General features: G+C 35.4%; 3 protein-coding genes across 4 annotated transcripts; all 3 read left to right on the top strand.

Moving 5' to 3' along the window:
* Window positions 1-5819: 5819 nt before the first annotated feature.
* On the top strand, window positions 5820-7763 carry LOC9321498 (glycolipid transfer protein 3). Its single transcript, XM_002885386.2, has 6 exons — window positions 5820-6198; window positions 6412-6467; window positions 6907-7037; window positions 7126-7261; window positions 7347-7490; window positions 7572-7763. The coding sequence occupies exons 1-6, from the start codon at window positions 6000-6002 to the stop codon at window positions 7605-7607; spliced, it is 702 nt and encodes a 233-aa protein (XP_002885432.1). The 5' UTR covers window positions 5820-5999; the 3' UTR covers window positions 7608-7763.
* A 92-nt stretch (window positions 7764-7855) lies between these two features.
* LOC9321497 (ABC transporter C family member 8) lies at window positions 7856-14566 on the top strand. 2 transcript variants are annotated; one of them, XM_021033718.1, is made up of 12 exons: window positions 7856-8899; window positions 9164-11115; window positions 11213-11533; window positions 11607-11693; window positions 11777-12388; window positions 12466-12630; window positions 12720-13014; window positions 13151-13365; window positions 13449-13754; window positions 13832-13895; window positions 13977-14216; window positions 14308-14566. In XM_021033718.1, the coding sequence occupies exons 1-12, from the start codon at window positions 8884-8886 to the stop codon at window positions 14421-14423; spliced, it is 4389 nt and encodes a 1462-aa protein (XP_020889377.1). In that variant the 5' UTR covers window positions 7856-8883; the 3' UTR covers window positions 14424-14566. The 2 variants fall into 2 exon arrangements, with proteins under 2 accessions (XP_020889377.1, XP_020889378.1); XM_021033719.1 differs by lacking the exon at window positions 7856-8899 and having other exon boundaries at window positions 10307-10423; window positions 10513-11115; window positions 14308-14546.
* Window positions 14567-14638: 72 nt separating this feature from the next.
* Window positions 14639-17593, top strand: LOC9321496 (4-coumarate--CoA ligase 2). The gene is made up of 4 exons (XM_021033723.1): window positions 14639-15815; window positions 16539-16951; window positions 17068-17170; window positions 17276-17593. The coding sequence occupies exons 1-4, from the start codon at window positions 15063-15065 to the stop codon at window positions 17393-17395; spliced, it is 1389 nt and encodes a 462-aa protein (XP_020889382.1). The 5' UTR covers window positions 14639-15062; the 3' UTR covers window positions 17396-17593.

Raw genomic sequence — 17593 nt, 5'->3', positions numbered from 1 at the left:
GTTGGTATATGATAAGTATTTTTGTAATTGGGTAGTACATAGAGATGACATTTATCTGCACAACTTGATTCAAATTTTTATGTACTCTGCCTCAAATTTAAAGTTGTCCACATCTGAAAAAAAAAAACACCATGCATAAATTTAGCTGATCTTAATTGGATGGTTTACATTCTTATAATGATTTTTCCAGCATAACCTAACAAGTACATCGAACCCTAGAACAACTCTTTTTCTTAATCACCATATTTCGTCAAGTATTTAGTTAATTTCGACTAGTACTCCACTAAATAAGGAATCCTATAACTCACTTTAATTTAAAACATATTATATCTGAATGAAAAGAGGTATGTGTATATTATATGTATTGTAGCTGCTTGATACAAATAAAACAACCTAAAAAAAAAAACCTCATAGAATATGCATTTGGATGGATTATGCATTTATGCTCGTGATGTGTTACAGGCCATTGGTTATTTAGTTAAATTTATTTGTTCGACATAAATGAGGTATATACTATTTCGTTTAATTGTAATAACATGTAAACGTACGGTCTAGAGTTTAAAACATAAAATTACGCATAAAGAATCTTCAGTATTCAGTACTGATCAAGGATAGTTAGAAATTACATGGGAAGCTTGTGTTACATATCTGGCAATATTCAAAAGTTAAATAATTTTGTTTTTTCTTGACAAATTTGTAACTTAGACGGGGATGCCTTCCAATCCACACCTGAAAAACTCGCGGAAGATACGATTTGCTTCAATAAACGGCCACCAATATATTAAGTCTTTTGATTTGAGCATGAGGAAAGTAGTATCTCGTCTCTAAAATGCTACATGTACCAATATCTTTGGGGATACGCTAAGGTATAGTAACATATCAATAATATTGCTGCTACACGTTGGCTCGCTCGTTCTTGTCTTATCTCTTTTTGTGCTAGGAACGGATAAGAACAACTCAACAACTCTTGTCTCTCATGGGACAAAGAAGCACAGGGCCAGCCCGCAGGACAGGCCACCCAAGCGGTGGCTTGGGGCACCACAATTTTTTTTTTTCTAAGGTTTTTTTTTTTTTTGGTAAAAAGGCCCATAAAATGAAAATATTTGGTAGAAACTAAAGTCTTTTTCGAAAAAAATAAATAAAATAGGGTCCAAACAATTAAATTTGAATGTAATAATATTCAAAATATCATTATTTTGTATAATTTACTAAAAATAGGTCTAAAAAAAATTTTAGCCCTAAAACTTATAAATATATTGGGCCTCATTTTATTTTTCATGTAGGGTCTCACAAATGCTCGGACCGGCACTGAAGAAGCATAAAATACGTGTTGCACGTACGAATATATATTGCATTTATGGTAATTCAAATTCAAAAGCATAAAGAAACTCACCGAAACAACATGTTAATTATACACTTCACAGGATCTAGGATTTTTGAGTCTTGATTCAAAATCCAACCTTTTGGCTTGGTATTCTTACATCCATGGCAACGTAAATGCCAAGATAACCATTATTAATCGTCTAGACACCTAGCTAAGATTATCGAACATAATCGAGTTTCATGTATTCTGAATTAATATAAATCACGTTCTATCGCCGGTCCTATTAGCTAGTTGTATTTGATCGTTAAAACATGATGCAGAGTATATAAATGTATATATATTATGTATATTATATTTTGGCTCAAAATATGTATTATGTATATGTAATCATTGTGATGTATCTATGGATACTTAGCTAACATAAAAGAATATATATTGGTATATCCGATTAATGAAGAAAATGTGAAGGTTCCTTTTTTTCATCCCTTGCATGCCGTACGACCTACCAAACAACATCGAAGCCGAACCCTAGAACAATATAATTATTTTATCATCATTTTTTTATTAGTTAATTTCAACTAGTATTTTATAGAGTTTCGGCACAAATTTAAAATTTTATTTAGCCGGTTTGACTTGCTGATATGCATATTTTCTTTAGTAGCATTTTCAAATTGTTAGATAGATAGACATTCTAACACTGCGATCGTTACAAACCATAAAATCTCATCGACCATTTTTTTTTTTGAATAATCTCATAAGTCACCTATGTTGGAGATGACCATGTAGGATCTTATAGGACATTAATTAATTCCATTATAAGTTATTAAGAGGAGGCATATAAAAGAAACTTGTACGTCAATATTTGGCTAGATTAATATCCCAAAATGTGTTACAGGTCATTGGTTTAGTTACATTATTTGTTTGATCGACATCATTTTTAATAAAACGAAATGAGTCAATAGGAGACGGATACGTGTCATGTTACTGCCCAAGCGCTTCACTTAATTATATCACAATATAATAGTTACATGTTAGTAAACGGTCCTTAGTTAAACAAAAAAACTAGAATTAAAGAATCTCGTATATATTCACATCATATAAAATTAGAAGTGGCATGGGAAGCTTGTGGTATATATCTGGCAATATTCGAAAAGTTAAATATTATTTGATCTTTCCGAACTAATTTTCATACCTTATTCTTATTGTCTGATGTCCTTCTTCTAGGACAAAATAGAACAGCTAAAGATAATGGCGGAGACTGGAGATTAAGCTTTTCTTCAGAAAAATAAAAAGATAATGGTGGAGATACTGTATGAGAGTTTAAGAGAATGCATAATGATGAATTATTTATTTTTTATGTAAAGTAACCACATAATTTAATGCGAATCATTTATAGTTATTCAAAATTACATGTAATTTAGTTTGAGATTATTATTTAGTGTAATTTAACTTAGATGTCGCCCACGTGTAATTTAGCTAGTTTTAGGGAATGTTTTGAGTTATCTGGTATTCGACCCTAACATATACATATAGATATAGTCCATAAAAAGATATATAGTTGCATAGTATGCTGGCAATAACAAAATAACAAAACTCGCATAGAGTTAGATAAACACTATCCATAAAGAGTGGAAAGATTCCCTTACCAACATGGCAATTAATAGGTAGTTTTTAAAAGAAATTACTAATTATTATCAGTAAGTACGACAAAAGCTTAATTCACATATTTAACCCCCAAAAAAAGTACGACAAAAGAAAAAGATTACTATTGTTAAGTACTACGTATGGAGTACTATTTTATGTTAGAATCTACATCGTGATTTGTGACCCTATGGTCTGGAATCTGGATAGGAACCAGAGTGGACCGTTAGTTAATGACGACTTAATAAATTCTAAACTAATCTATAACAAAAATAATACTACTAATTTTAAAGCAAGACGGGTTAAATTATATATATATGCTGACAAATAGATTAAGAAATATAAACGGCACTTAGCCATGTTAAACTTATATAATACAGAATGATAATTAGTTGGTCATTCATGAATCGGGATGAGATTAGAGGGAGTTGAAATGATACAGACCATCTAGTTAAATTAAGAAATATAATTTAATAAATATGAAATAATACATAAGCAAATAGATTCGTCCCACTAATAGTTGGACGACTGCCTTACCCACCAGCATGTTCGATAGATTCTAGACAATACTTTGCTTAGCAAAGAGACCGTTCAATTTAAGTTACAATCTTCGTGTTATATATATATGTATGATTATATTTATACATTCATGTTCTTTAAGGTTATCTCTTATCCGGGTTTTAGGTCTTGAGATGTGAGCACAGCTTTCTTTGCTAGTATCCATCCTTTATGCCATTCTAATGTTAATTAACTTCGTGCCAAATGAAATTAATTAACATTACATGATAAGTTATAACTCTTAAGAAAACTATAAAGGTTCATTTTTATTATCTCTAATCACGACGTTTGACCCACAAATTGAACTCCTTAACTGCCCCACTTCCTAGCTCCATGTACGTTTGCACACAAAACGACACGCAGACACTATATATGTGGATTCTTGTATTTGATGATGTATATATATAATTAAGTTAACTTTAGTAGTATTTTGCTAAAACTGTGCACACATTTGCTACTACTAGTTCTCCAACCTACTATTCTTTCATTTGGACTCTAAACACTAATTCGTATAAGTAAGTTTCATCAAACTTTAAATTTACTCAACTATGTATAATTTCCTTTTCTTTTTTTTGACAAACCTATGTTTATAATTCTGAAGCTTAATTATCTCAGACTTAATTAGTTACTCTCTCCGTTCTTTTATAAACGATGTTTTAGGAGAATGCATACAGATTAAGAAATCATTTAATTTGTTTTTGTTTAGAAATCATTTATTATCTAATCAACCAATAGAAAAATAATCTGCATAATATAAATCATCAAAACCAATAAAAAAATTAATTAATATTGCATTGAAAACTGAAAACATCATCTTTTTAAGAAAAAAAAAAAAAACTTAAAACATTATTTATATAAGAACGGAGGGAGTATGTATGAATGTGGTATTGTGTTAAGTGAATATAAAACTTGAAAAAAAAATCCAAATGATATCCACACCGTTCTATGTGAGAGTTGATAATATATTAAAGTCTCAAAATTTTATTTGTCAAGTATATGATGAATTTGTCGTTAAGAGGAGGACAAGATCATGCTCCTCGAGCTAAAAATCAAGACACACACTTTCGTCTTTTCATTCGGAGGTGAAAGAGCTTGTCTAGGAAAAAAAACGGCCGTGCAATATTATCATGTAGTGATCCAATATAATTAGATTTGTTTTCACCTAATGGAATTGATAACGGTGCAAGCTGCCAAATTTCTTTAGCTAACAATATTGAGATATGAGATTGTTATCACTCTCTGGCTCTTTCCCACATAATTGACTTATATATGCTCGTCTGGTCTGCGAAGGCACTCTCAAGTGCTAACGTGTGAGGTGTTATCGATGAAATTCATCAAAACCATTTATCGGTTCATTGATTTTTAGAATGTTATTTGTTTTCGTTGATATCGATGAACCGATTGTTTTTTGCTTCTATATTTTATTTTTTGTTATGAAATAAAAATATATGATTTACTTTCATAGGCCTAGGATTTTCTCTGAGTTATCAAAATATACGATTTACTTTCATAGGCCTAGGTCTGCGAAGACACTCTCAAGTGCTAACGTGTGAGGTGTCATCGATGAAATTCATCAAAACCATTTATCGCTTCATTGATTCTTATAACGTTGTTGTTTTTGTTGATGTCGATGAATCGATTGTTTTTTTGCTTCCATATTTTTTTGTTATGAAATCAAAATATACGATTTACTTACATACGCCTAGAATTTTCTCTGAGTTATCAGGAAAAAAAAAATGTAGGATATTTTTTCAAAGTATTCCACCATAACTAATTGTCTATTCAAGAAAATATAAAAGTGATTTGAAAATAATAATAATTAATATTTTAATATGTTTGAATTTTCTATAAGTTCAATTAATAACAAAATATTAATCTTTTTAGCTGAAAAAGCAGTAAATAATAACAAAAATAATTTTAAAATGTGTAAAAGATAAAAGTAAAAAATTAGAATATACAAACAGATTGATGATATTATTTCTAATACAGCTGCTTTGTCATTTTGTATTAAATGATAAACTGTAATTTTTTACTGAATCATGTCATTAAATTTTCTCACTCAAAACAAAATGAACAAAATAACTACTTTTTCCTGACAATTTGTGTGATTAAGGAGAAAAGTAAACGATCAAAATGAATAAGTAATAAACAAAACAGATAAAACCAGGAACCAATAACGATGGCTAGGTCAAACATAGGGGTCGCCAATCACTATCATCTCGATAAGAGATTCGATAAATTAAACAATTATCATCTATTAAGAGAAACTTCTACATACATAATCTATTAAGTACGTACATAAATATGTTATAAGATATAATTAACAAATATCCCGGAATCAAAAACTCAAAAATAGAGAGATTCAATAACCGATTATAAATAGCCAAATTTCCTGATAGATGTTGGTTCAGTAGAGGCATACACACATACAGTCGAGACTCGAGAAGGTAGCTAGAAAGCAATAACTGGAACAAAGATGAAACGAAAGAGATGTGAAATGGAAGAGACAACAAAGAAGAAGAAGATAACAGAGATTGGTTCTGCCATTGAAGAACTCTCTGTTCTTTCTATAGCCAAGACCACAATAGTTACCACCGAAAATGAAGCCACCAACATAGTCAATTTACCTTTGAAGCCTCTCCTCTCTTTCTGCAACATTATCGTCCAAGTTCTTGGTAATTTATTATAAATCTATGGGTTTTTTTTTTTCTTTCCTTTCCATAAGTAGAAATATTTTTGCTTGATATATTAAGTTAACGTTAAAGAGTTTTTGTTTATCCGAATCTAACTCACTAGTGTTTGGTTTTCTTGGGGAGTTTTCTTGAATTAAAGCATAACTAGTTTCCTCCAATGGTTGTCCTGAAACTTTGTTGATTGATTAATTGCAGATAAGATTGGCCCGACAATGGCTGTTCTCCGACATGACATTGATCAAAATATTCAAGTAATTAATTTTTGTTTCTTTCAATTAATTTAATACTAATATATATATATATATACTTCATTTTCAATGCTCGTAAGCTCTTGCGTAGCCCATTTTAGATATATATACTCCTTATATTAATATACTAAGTACATTTTTATTAAGAAACACATTTTTTAATCTTGTTACGGTAGAAAAAAAAAAGAATTATATATATATATACATCATTTTACTTTGTTACCGTAGAAAGTAACAAGATCTCTTTAGACACGTAGACCCATCCATACCTTTACGTTGCTTTCATGGTCATTTTCGTTATACTCTCTCTCTCTCGAATGAATGGACCTCGTTTTTCCCTCCACCCTCATTTTTCTTATTAATTATCAACAATCATTGACCTATTCTTTTTATTGAGTTTTTGTTGTTGTTGTTGTTTTGTTTAAACTGTTCTGTTTTGTAGAGGTTAGAGAAGATGTGGGAATCTGATCCTCTTGTTTACTCAAATTTGGTTGAGATACTGAGAAAAGAAGCCAAGGAGGGATCCTCTAGGAAACCTAAAAGCTGTAGCAGAGCTGCTCTTTGGCTAACGAGGTACATATCAATTTTAGTACATATAAATTAATTAATATAACCCAAAATGAATTTTAACAACAAAATATTGAATCCCAAACTATTATAGAGCGATGGATTTTACATTAGCGCTATTGCAACGGCTGGTCAAAGACATGTCACAAAACATGGAACAAGCCATAGAAGAATGTTATAATTTGACTATAAAGCCATGGCATGGATGGATCTCTTCTGCCGCTTTTAAGGTAATCATTAATTATATTATTCGAGCATAAAAACAAATTAGTCTTAAATAATTGTGTGGAATATGTTTTTTGTGTTTTTCCGAAGGTGGCTCTTAAACTGGTTCCAAACAACAACACATTCATCAATGTGCTTGCGGCTAAAGACGAAACTCACCAAATTGTCCAAGATGATATACGAAGTCTAATTTCATTGCTCATTCCACTTCTAAGCCAACTCCATTCTATTTTGGTAAGAATTTTTTTTTGTCAGTAGAGAAATAGTATTGTGTATTTCTTTGTGATTAATTTTTTTTTTTTTTGATTGGAGTAGGAATTATACGAAGTGAGCAAGCTAAAGTCACCGTGAGAAAGAGAACCGAAGGGTATAGTTTTGGGTTGTAACAAAGTCTAACTTGTAGCATCATGCACTTGTTTGATAATTAAGTTTTATTAATTTCTCTTTTTAACGAGTTATTGATCTAACTGTTTTACAATGCATACAATGGTGATTTCCATTTAGTAATATAAGCCCAATAGCCCATGCATGCACATAATCAATTTCATGTTATAGGTACAATTTGAGTCGTTTTCACTTTTATTTGTGCTATGCAGTACGTAAAATCCACCAATTGTCTCTCGTGAGTCGTGAGTTAAAGGTAGATATTCCATTTAAGAATAAAACCTAGCTAGCTGAGTCAATCTAATAAGTAAGAAGTTAGAATCCAATTCCCATTAACCATTAATGACTTGCACACAAGATAATAACATTTAATTTAACTTAACTGATAAGACGACATCATTCTCGACCTCACTGGCTAATCCATTAACTAACATCGTAATTCGATATCGTAATCCATTGACTTTTTAGTAGTATATGTTTGTTGTTTATAGATTAGAATAGTCGATTGATAATTGTTTTGTAAATATCTGAATATTGGGAGCCCATTACACTACAGGCCCAATTTGTTAACGTAAAGCCCAACTAATTAACGGGCAGACCCGCCACCGTAAAATCCTGCGGGCAGACGCAGTGCAGCAAAATCATACAGTATATATCTCCTAGAAATCCGCCTTGGGCTGTGCGTGTAAGATACACGGCTCGAGAAAGTGCAATGAAGACCAGACCACGACACCATATCCAGAAAAGAGAAAACAATGCTTCTTCTTCTTCTTACTTTAACTTCACTGGCCTACCAAAACTGCCAGATTTGTTATTTTTCTTCAACGAACGACAAAGAAATCAGTAAACACATGTCAAATATTAGTAGCAAACAAAACCAGAAAACAGAGTTTTTTTTTTTCCCTTTTCTTTCTCACCTCCATAAAATGGCAAAAGATCCGACATTATCGTTGAATTCACATTGAAACTTTTATAACAAACAGATCCAAGAATTCGATTACGTAATCAGTTACGTACTCGAATTGTTTAGAGTGGGACAAAATAGAATCGCGACGACAGATTAGACAAAAAGCTGCCTAATTTCGATTCAATCATTTCATTTTACTCTGACAAAGATTCATATCGATACGTCGTTTAGCTTTAGTGAACATCAACCGCACGTTTCATAAAGGCAGAAGCTTTTTTCTTTCTCTTTGGATCTTTTTGGTTAATTGATTGAGCTCTGTTGCTTGCTTCTCCTACAATGGCGGTTTCGACTGGTACGAATTTACCCATTTTACTCACTCATTGCTGCTTGTCTTACATGCTTTAAATTTTCACGTTTTGTGGTGTTCTTGGTTTGTGTTGTAGGAAAAAGCCAAACTTTTTAGAATCTAACGAGTTTAAAATAATCTGTATATTTTTGTACAATCATTGATACTACCTCAAAAGACAAAAAAAAGTCTGATTATTTAACTATATATTATGCATTAAAAACTGTTAGTGATTTGCTAATTGTTATCTCTTGTGTATGTATGATGCAGGGACCTTTCCATGGTGTGACGTTGAATTGAATTTGGCCTCTTCTTGCTTCCAAAGAACCGCTATAGATTTCGTAAATTTGTTCTTCCTCTGCATCTTCTACTTGTTCTTGATAGCTAGTTGTGTTTCCAAGCATTTTATAGTCAGGCGCCGTAAGAAAGGATGGATCTTTGTGGCTGCAGCTATATGTTGTGTTATTACTTGCTTCATTTTTCTTGGTGTTGGGTTAAACAGTCTGATTTATGGTGGTAATGACGTCAATGAGATCTCTTGGGTTGCTTGCTTTGTTGAAGGGATCATTTGGGTCTCACTTGCGGTTTCGATGCTTGTTAATGGATCTAAGGTGTTTAAGATTCTTGTATCTGTTTGGTGGGTGTCTTTTGCTTTGTTGGATTTAGCTGCAAAGAGTGGGATACTTTTGCAGGGAAATAGTATCCGAATCTTCGACATCATAACCTTGCCGATAAGTCTTTTGCTTCTCCTTTGCTCCTGGATGAATTTGAGATCTTCTTCTGTAGCAGCTCAAGATTGCAGTGAAGCAGGACTTTCTGATCCTCTATTGACTAAAAATCCTAGAAAAGAATCGGCGAGGTTAGCAACAGCTGGATTTTTCAGCATTCTATCGTTCTCTTGGATGAATCCTTTACTCTCGCTGGGATTCAAGAAACCATTATCCCCTCAAGATATCCCAAGTGTAGTCCCGGAGGATGAGGCTGAATTAGCTTACAGTAAATTTTCTCAAGCATGGGATTCTCTTCTCGCAGAAGGAAGCTCATCGAAGGAAAGAAACTTGGTGTTTAGAGCCGTTGCAAAAGTTTACTTCAAGGAGAACATATTCATAGCAGTTTGTGCATTTTTCAGAACTCTTGCTGTTGTTTCTCTTCCACTAATGCTATATGTCTTTGTGGATTATGCAAACAGTGACCACAGGGATCTCCGCAATGGGTTCTTCAACTTAGCTTGTCTAGTTATGCTGAAACTAGTTGAATCCTTGACAATGAGACATTGGTATTTTGCATCAAGAAGATCAGGAATGAGGATAAGATCAGCACTAATGGTAGCTGCATACAAAAAGCAGCTAAAGCTATCAAGTTTGGGGAGGAAAAGGCATTCATCTGGAGAGATTGTGAATTATATCGCGGTGGATGCATATCGTATGGGAGAATTCTTATGGTGGTTCCACTCAGGATGGAGTCTTACACTGCAGCTTTTGCTTTCGACAGCTGTACTTTTTGGAGTGGTTGGAGCAGGAGCTTTTCCAGGTTTAATTCTTCTTCTCCTATGTGGTCTGCTCAATCTACCATTTGCAAAGATGCTACAGAACTGCCAGACCCAGTTCATGATCGCGCAGGATAAGCGATTGAGGTCCACCTCAGAGATTTTGAACAGTATGAAAGTCATTAAGCTGCAGTCATGGGAAGACGAGTTCAAGAAAAAGATAGAATCGTGTCGTGATGATGAATTCAAATGGTTGGCTAAGGCTCAGCTGACAAAGGCCTTTGGTACTTTCTTGTATTGGATGTCTCCAACAATAGTTTCTTCTGTTATTTTCTTGGGATGTGCTCTATTGAAGAGTGCGCCGCTGAACGCAAGCACCATTTTCACGGTTTTAGCTACACTAAGAGTTATGTCAGAGCCTGTCAGACTTATACCTGAGGCAATTTCTGCTATCATCCAAGTCAATGTCTCGTTCGATAGATTAAACAAATTTTTGCTTGACGACGAGCTAAAGATGGATGAAATCGAAAGAAGTGGTCTGGAGGCATATGGAACAACAGTTGACATACAAGCAGGTAAATTCAGTTGGGATCCAGAAACTAAGATTCCAACTCTCCGAAATATACATCTGGAAATCAAGCATGGGCAAAAGGTTGCGGTTTGTGGACCAGTTGGGGCCGGAAAATCATCGCTGTTGCATGCAGTACTCGGAGAAATACCTAAAGTTTCTGGAACTGTAAGCAAAACACCACCAAGACTGACTTTCACTTTTTTTCATTAGATATAAGTATGTTTGTTCCAAATGTTTCCTTTACGTTGTCCAATTGAAACAGGTAAAGGTCTCTGGGTCCATCGCTTATGTTTCTCAGACCTCTTGGATCCAAAGTGGTACCATCCGGGACAATATCCTTTATGGAAAGCCCATGGAAGCTAGAAGATACATTGATGCTATTAAAGCATGTGCGTTGGATAAGGACATGAACGGTTTTGGACATGGTGACCTCACAGAAATAGGACAAAGAGGGATTAACTTGAGCGGAGGACAAAAGCAAAGGATTCAGCTGGCCCGTGCTGTCTATGCCGACGCTGATGTTTACCTCCTTGATGATCCTTTTAGTGCCGTGGATGCACATACAGCTGGAGTTCTTTTTCATGTAAGTGAGAACATTGCTTTTGAAGAAGCTTTTCTTAATGACTGCTTCTCAATATGTTGAACTGTGACTGCAGAAATGTGTTGAGGACTCGCTGAAGGAGAAAACTGTCATTCTGGTCACTCACCAAGTCGAATTTCTCTCAGAAGTTGATCAAATTCTGGTAAAACTTGAGTAGCAGTAAATGCAAAAACACTTTATCTATGTCTTAACCGTTTGATTATTACTGACTGATGATCTTGACAGGTTATGGAGGAAGGAAGAATCACTCAGTTAGGAAAATATGAGGGGCTCTTAATGATGGGGACTGCATTCCAACAGCTGGTGAATGCTCATAATGATGCAGTAACTGTATTACCTTTAGCGAGTAACGAAAGCCTCGGAGATCTTAGGAAAGAGGGTAGAGACAGAGAGATAAGAAACATGGCGGTTGTCGAAAAGATCGAAGAAGATATCGAAAAAACGGATATTCCAGGGGTACAACTTACACAAGAAGAAGAAAAAGAGAGCGGTTATGTTGGGTTGAAACCTTTCTTGGACTATTTCCGTGTCTCTCGAGGATGGTGTCTTCTATGGTCAAGCGTATTGGGTCAGGTTGGATTTGTAGTTTTTCAGGCTGCATCAACATACTGGCTGGCTTTTGCCATTGGGATCCCTAATCTCACTAATACAATGCTTATTGGAGTCTATAGCATTATCTCAACTCTTAGTGCTGGTTTTGTATACGCGAGAGCTATTACGACTGCTCATCTTGGACTAAAAGCTTCCAAAGCCTTCTTCTCTGGTTTCACAAATGCAGTCTTCAAAGCCCCGATGCTTTTCTTTGATTCTACACCAGTTGGGCGCATTCTCACCCGAGTAAGATCTCTTTGCTTACGATGTATATGAATACACTACAGCTCAATGTATAATATAGTTGAATGTAAAATTTGCAGGCTTCATCTGATTTGAACGTCTTGGACTTTGACATTCCATTTGCATTCATATTTGTGGTAGCACCGGCTGTTGAGCTCACTGCAGCTCTTATCATCATGACATATGTCACATGGCAAGTAATTATCATAGCTCTTCTTGCTTTGGCAGCCACGAAAGTTGTTCAGGTACATGATTCGATTTTGACTTCTTTTTTAGGTTGGTTTATGCAGCAAATAAGTCATTATTTAACATCTGCTTCTTTGAAAAAAAAAAGGATTACTATTTAGCCTCTGCAAGGGAGCTGATTAGGATCAATGGAACAACCAAAGCTCCAGTGATGAATTATGCTGCAGAAACCTCACTTGGAGTGGTGACAATACGAGCTTTTGGAACGGTAGAGAGATTCTTCAAAAACTACTTACACCTAGTTGATGCAGATGCCGTACTATTCTTTCTGTCTAATGCAGCCATGGAGTGGGTGATTCTGAGGATAGAAACTCTGCAGAATGTGACTTTGTTCACTTGTGCACTTCTGCTTATCCTTATTCCCAAGGGATACATAGCTCCAGGTATATGAATTATAACTTACCTGTTTCATCAGTATAGCTTGAGCTTTTCTTTGAAGAATTTGTTATATTTGTTCAAGCCTTCAAGGTATTCATCAAACTGAAAGGTTCTGCATGAACTTGTGCCTTTGTGTTGCAGGCCTCGTTGGACTTTCGCTCTCCTATGCATTAACACTGACACAAACTCAGGTGTTTCTGACCCGATGGTATTGCACCTTATCGAATTCCATCATTTCCGTAGAGAGGATAAAACAATATATGAACATACCAGAAGAACCTCCTGCAATTGTGGATGATAGAAGACCACCTTCCTCATGGCCTTCCAATGGTACAATTCACTTGCAGGAGCTTAAGGTAAGAAGAAAACATGACTTGTTATAACAAGATGATAGTAATAATTATTAAAAGGCATTGATTGCTTCATTTCTTTCTTTCAGATAAGATATCGCCCCAATGCTCCGTTGGTTCTCAAAGGAATCTCTTGCACATTCAGGGAAGGGACAAGAGTAGGAGTTGTCGGGAGGACGGGAAGTGGGAAAAGCACTTTAATCAGTGCTTTGTTTCGTTTGGTAGAACCAGCAAGTGGTTGCATATTGATTGATGGGATTGACATAAGTAAGATTGGCCTAAAAGACTTGAGAATGAAACTCAGCATCATTCCTCAAGAACCAACTCTTTTCCGTGGCTGCATAAGGACAAACCTTGATCCTTTAGGTGTTTACTCTGACGATGAAATATGGAAGGTGAAATAGCAAACAAGAATCAGATTTCTAAATCAAAAGACTTGAAACATTTCTGATGGAAACCATTCCTTTTGCAGGCTCTAGAGAAGTGTCAGCTCAAGACAACGATTAGCAATCTACCAAATAAACTTGATTCTTCAGGTAATTGGAAAAACAAGAATATTTTCATTTTCACATAATGGGCTTGACAATTATGTTTATGTTTTTTTCGTTGGTGAGAAGTGAGTGATGAAGGAGAAAACTGGAGCGTGGGACAGAGACAACTGTTCTGTCTTGGAAGAGTATTGTTAAAGAGAAACAAAATATTAGTGTTAGATGAAGCTACAGCTTCCATTGATTCAGCAACTGATGCAATCATTCAGAGAATTATAAGAGAAGAGTTTGCAGATTGCACGGTGATAACAGTTGCACATAGAGTACCAACTGTCATAGACAGTGACATGGTCATGGTTCTCTCCTTTGGTAACTAAACATAATCTCTCTCTTTCTTTCATCTCTTAAACCTACTCATCATGACCAATGAATTAACCTTTTGGTTTTGGTTTTTGAACAGGTGATCTTGTGGAATACAACGAGCCTTCAAAGCTAATGGAGACTGATTCTTACTTCTCTAAGCTTGTTGCTGAGTATTGGGCTAGTTGCAGAGGAACTCAGAATCTCCAATTATAAAGCCTCATTATCAATGCTTTAGTATATAGCTGTTATTTGAAACTGAATATGTTAGAGATTGTGTATCACTTTCTTCATCTTCCATTGTATTTTGAGAAAAAGAAATAAAAAAAAATTCAAGCATGGTTAATGATAGTAGAGTAGCTCACCAACCCCTACATGAACTTTGAGATTACGATTACGACCAATAATACTCAATCATTACTTAAAAGACAAAATACCCCTACATCAAGAAAACTATTACAATAATACCATTTCACCAACCCCGAAATTCTTTATATGGAAACACTGATCATCAAACTCTGTTTCAGGTTCAAACAAAAAAGCTAACTTTCGCAAAAACAATTTTGTTTAGATATCAAATTCTGATTCATGACGACACAAGATGTGATAATCACTGATCAGAAATAGAGTAGTAGTAATGACGTCATTTTCCGGTCGAAATTGCCGGATATTTATATCCCTAACCACCTACCACTCCACGACTACATCTTCGAAAACATCTCTGAGTTCGCCGCTAAACCATGTTTGATCAACGGTCCCACCGGCGAGGTATACACCTACGCCGACGTCCACGCCATATCGCGGAAACTCGCCGCCGGTCTTCAAATACTCGGCGTGAACCAACACGACGTCGTAATGCTCCTCCTCCCGAACTCTCCAGAAGTAGTCCTCACTTTCCTCGCAGCTTCACTCATCGGCGCAATCACCACTTCAGCGAACCCGTTCTTCACTCCGGCGGAGATCTCTAAACAAGCCAAAGCCTCCGCCGCGAAACTCATCGTCACTCAATCTCGTTACTTCGATAAAATCAAGAACCTCCAAAACGATGGCGTTTTGATCGTCACCACCGACTCCGACGTCATCCCCGAAAACTGCCTCCGCTTCTCCGAGTTGACTCAGTCCGGCGACCTCCGAGTCAACTCCAAGATTTCGCCAGACGACGTCGTGGCGCTTCCTTTCTCCTCTGGCACGACGGGTCTGCCCAAAGGAGTGATGCTAACACATAAAGGTCTCGTCACGAGCGTGGCGCAGCAAGTCGACGGCGAGAACCCAAATCTTTACTTCAACAGAGACGACGTGATCCTCTGTGTCTTGCCTATGTTCCATATCTACGCTCTTAACTCCATCATGCTCTGTAGTCTCAGAGTCGGTGCCACGATCTTGATAATGCCTAAATTCGAGATCACTCTCTTGTTAGAGCAGATACAAAGGTGTAAAGTCACGGTGGCTATGGTCGTGCCACCGATCGTTTTAGCTATTGCAAAGTCGCCGGAGACGGAGAAGTATGATCTGAGTTCGGTTAGGATGGTTAAGTCTGGAGCAGCTCCTCTTGGAAAAGAACTTGAAGATGCTATTAGTGCTAAGTTTCCTAACGCCAAGCTTGGTCAGGTTTGTTTTCCTAATTTTTGTGCTCTTGTTGATATTTTGATTAAAAGTTTTAAATATTTGGACACTTGTTAGTAATGTTAAGCAAATTCTGAACTTTATTACATTTGTGGTCCCTAATTTCCGAAATATTGGACAGCACGAAATAATGAATATTATGGTGTTTGGACTTTGGACCCATTTTATTCAATGTTTTTTGGTAAATGATTTAAAACTTTTGGACTATTACAGTACTTTGATTTGTACGCTTTGCCAAAAAGCCATACTAATTTTCTCCAATTTGATCAGACGTCTCCAAAAGGATGCATTTTATACCCTTCAATTTACTATTTGAAATATGGATTTTAATAGACTTAATACTTTTTACTTTGTCTGAAAGAGAAATCACACAACCAAAGTTTATGAAAGATTTTAAAACGTTTTATATTGATTTTGGACTTTAACTCCAGTGGCTATGAACATTTTGATTTGAAGATTATTATCCACAGCCGCAATAGTCTATACAATTCTAATAATTCTTTTGTCCAAAAAGTTATATATGGATTTTGAGATATATGTTGAGTATGTGAGATTAGTGGTATAGGTCATGTGATTGGTCGATCTTTATTTGAAAATTTTGGTTTATCATGCAAACACAAATTGTATTTGAAGTTTAAAAAGATTGAATACTAAAAAGCGGTTCTGTTTTAAAACTAAATTAAACGTTTTGGATGTTGCTACGAGTAGGGCTATGGGATGACAGAAGCGGGTCCGGTGCTAGCAATGTCGTTAGGGTTTGCTAAAGAGCCGTTTCCGGTGAAATCAGGAGCATGTGGTACAGTGGTGAGGAACGCCGAGATGAAGATACTTGATCCAGACACCGGAGATTCCTTGCCTAGGAATAAATCCGGCGAAATCTGCATTCGTGGCAACCAAATCATGAAAGGCTATCTCAATGATCCCGTGGCCACCACATCAACGATCGATAAAGATGGTTGGCTTCACACAGGAGACGTTGGATTCATCGATGACGACGATGAGCTTTTTATTGTCGATAGATTGAAAGAACTCATCAAGTACAAAGGATTTCAAGTGGCTCCAGCTGAGCTTGAGTCTCTCCTCATAGGTCACCCTGAAATAAATGATGTTGCTGTCGTCGCGTATGTGAATTTTAAATACGTTTTTTTTTTTTTTTCAATAACAACAACCACGACATTAGCACAAACCATTAGGTTTCGAATACGCCTCAATTTGTTGTTTTGTTTCTTATGTGTAGAATGAAAGAAGAAGATGCTGGTGAGGTTCCTGTTGCGTTTGTGGTGAGATCGAAAGAGTCGAATATCTCCGAAGATGAAATCAAGGAATTCGTGTCAAAACAGGTGAACTAATCAATGTTCTTTCTATGAAAAATTATATTCATTCGATGAACTTTGGATCGTGCATGATGTTGATCATAGTGTATTATTTGTTTGTGTGTGATTCAGGTTGTGTTTTATAAGAGGATCAATAAAGTGTTCTTCACTAACTCTATTCCAAAAGCTCCATCAGGGAAGATATTGAGGAAGGATCTAAGAGCAAGACTAGCAAATGGATTAGTGAACTAGCTAGCTAGGTTTTAAATGATCCACATATATGAATGTAATCTTATCGGAAAAAATGAAACGAAATTTCGTTTATTGAACAAAGGAAATAAATTTACAGGCAAAAATCTTTGCTCTATTTTCTTTGTATTTATGTAATGGATAAATGGTTGTATCTTTTGTATTGGTGAAATTATGTTACTTTCCGATATTGTGACATAA

This window comes from Arabidopsis lyrata (assembly GCF_000004255.2).
Source record: "Arabidopsis lyrata subsp. lyrata unplaced genomic scaffold ARALYscaffold_3, whole genome shotgun sequence".
NCBI lineage: Eukaryota > Viridiplantae > Streptophyta > Magnoliopsida > Brassicales > Brassicaceae > Arabidopsis > Arabidopsis lyrata.
The sequence above is the reverse complement of the archived record's forward strand: the minus strand, read 5'-3'. Positions and strand labels throughout refer to the sequence as shown.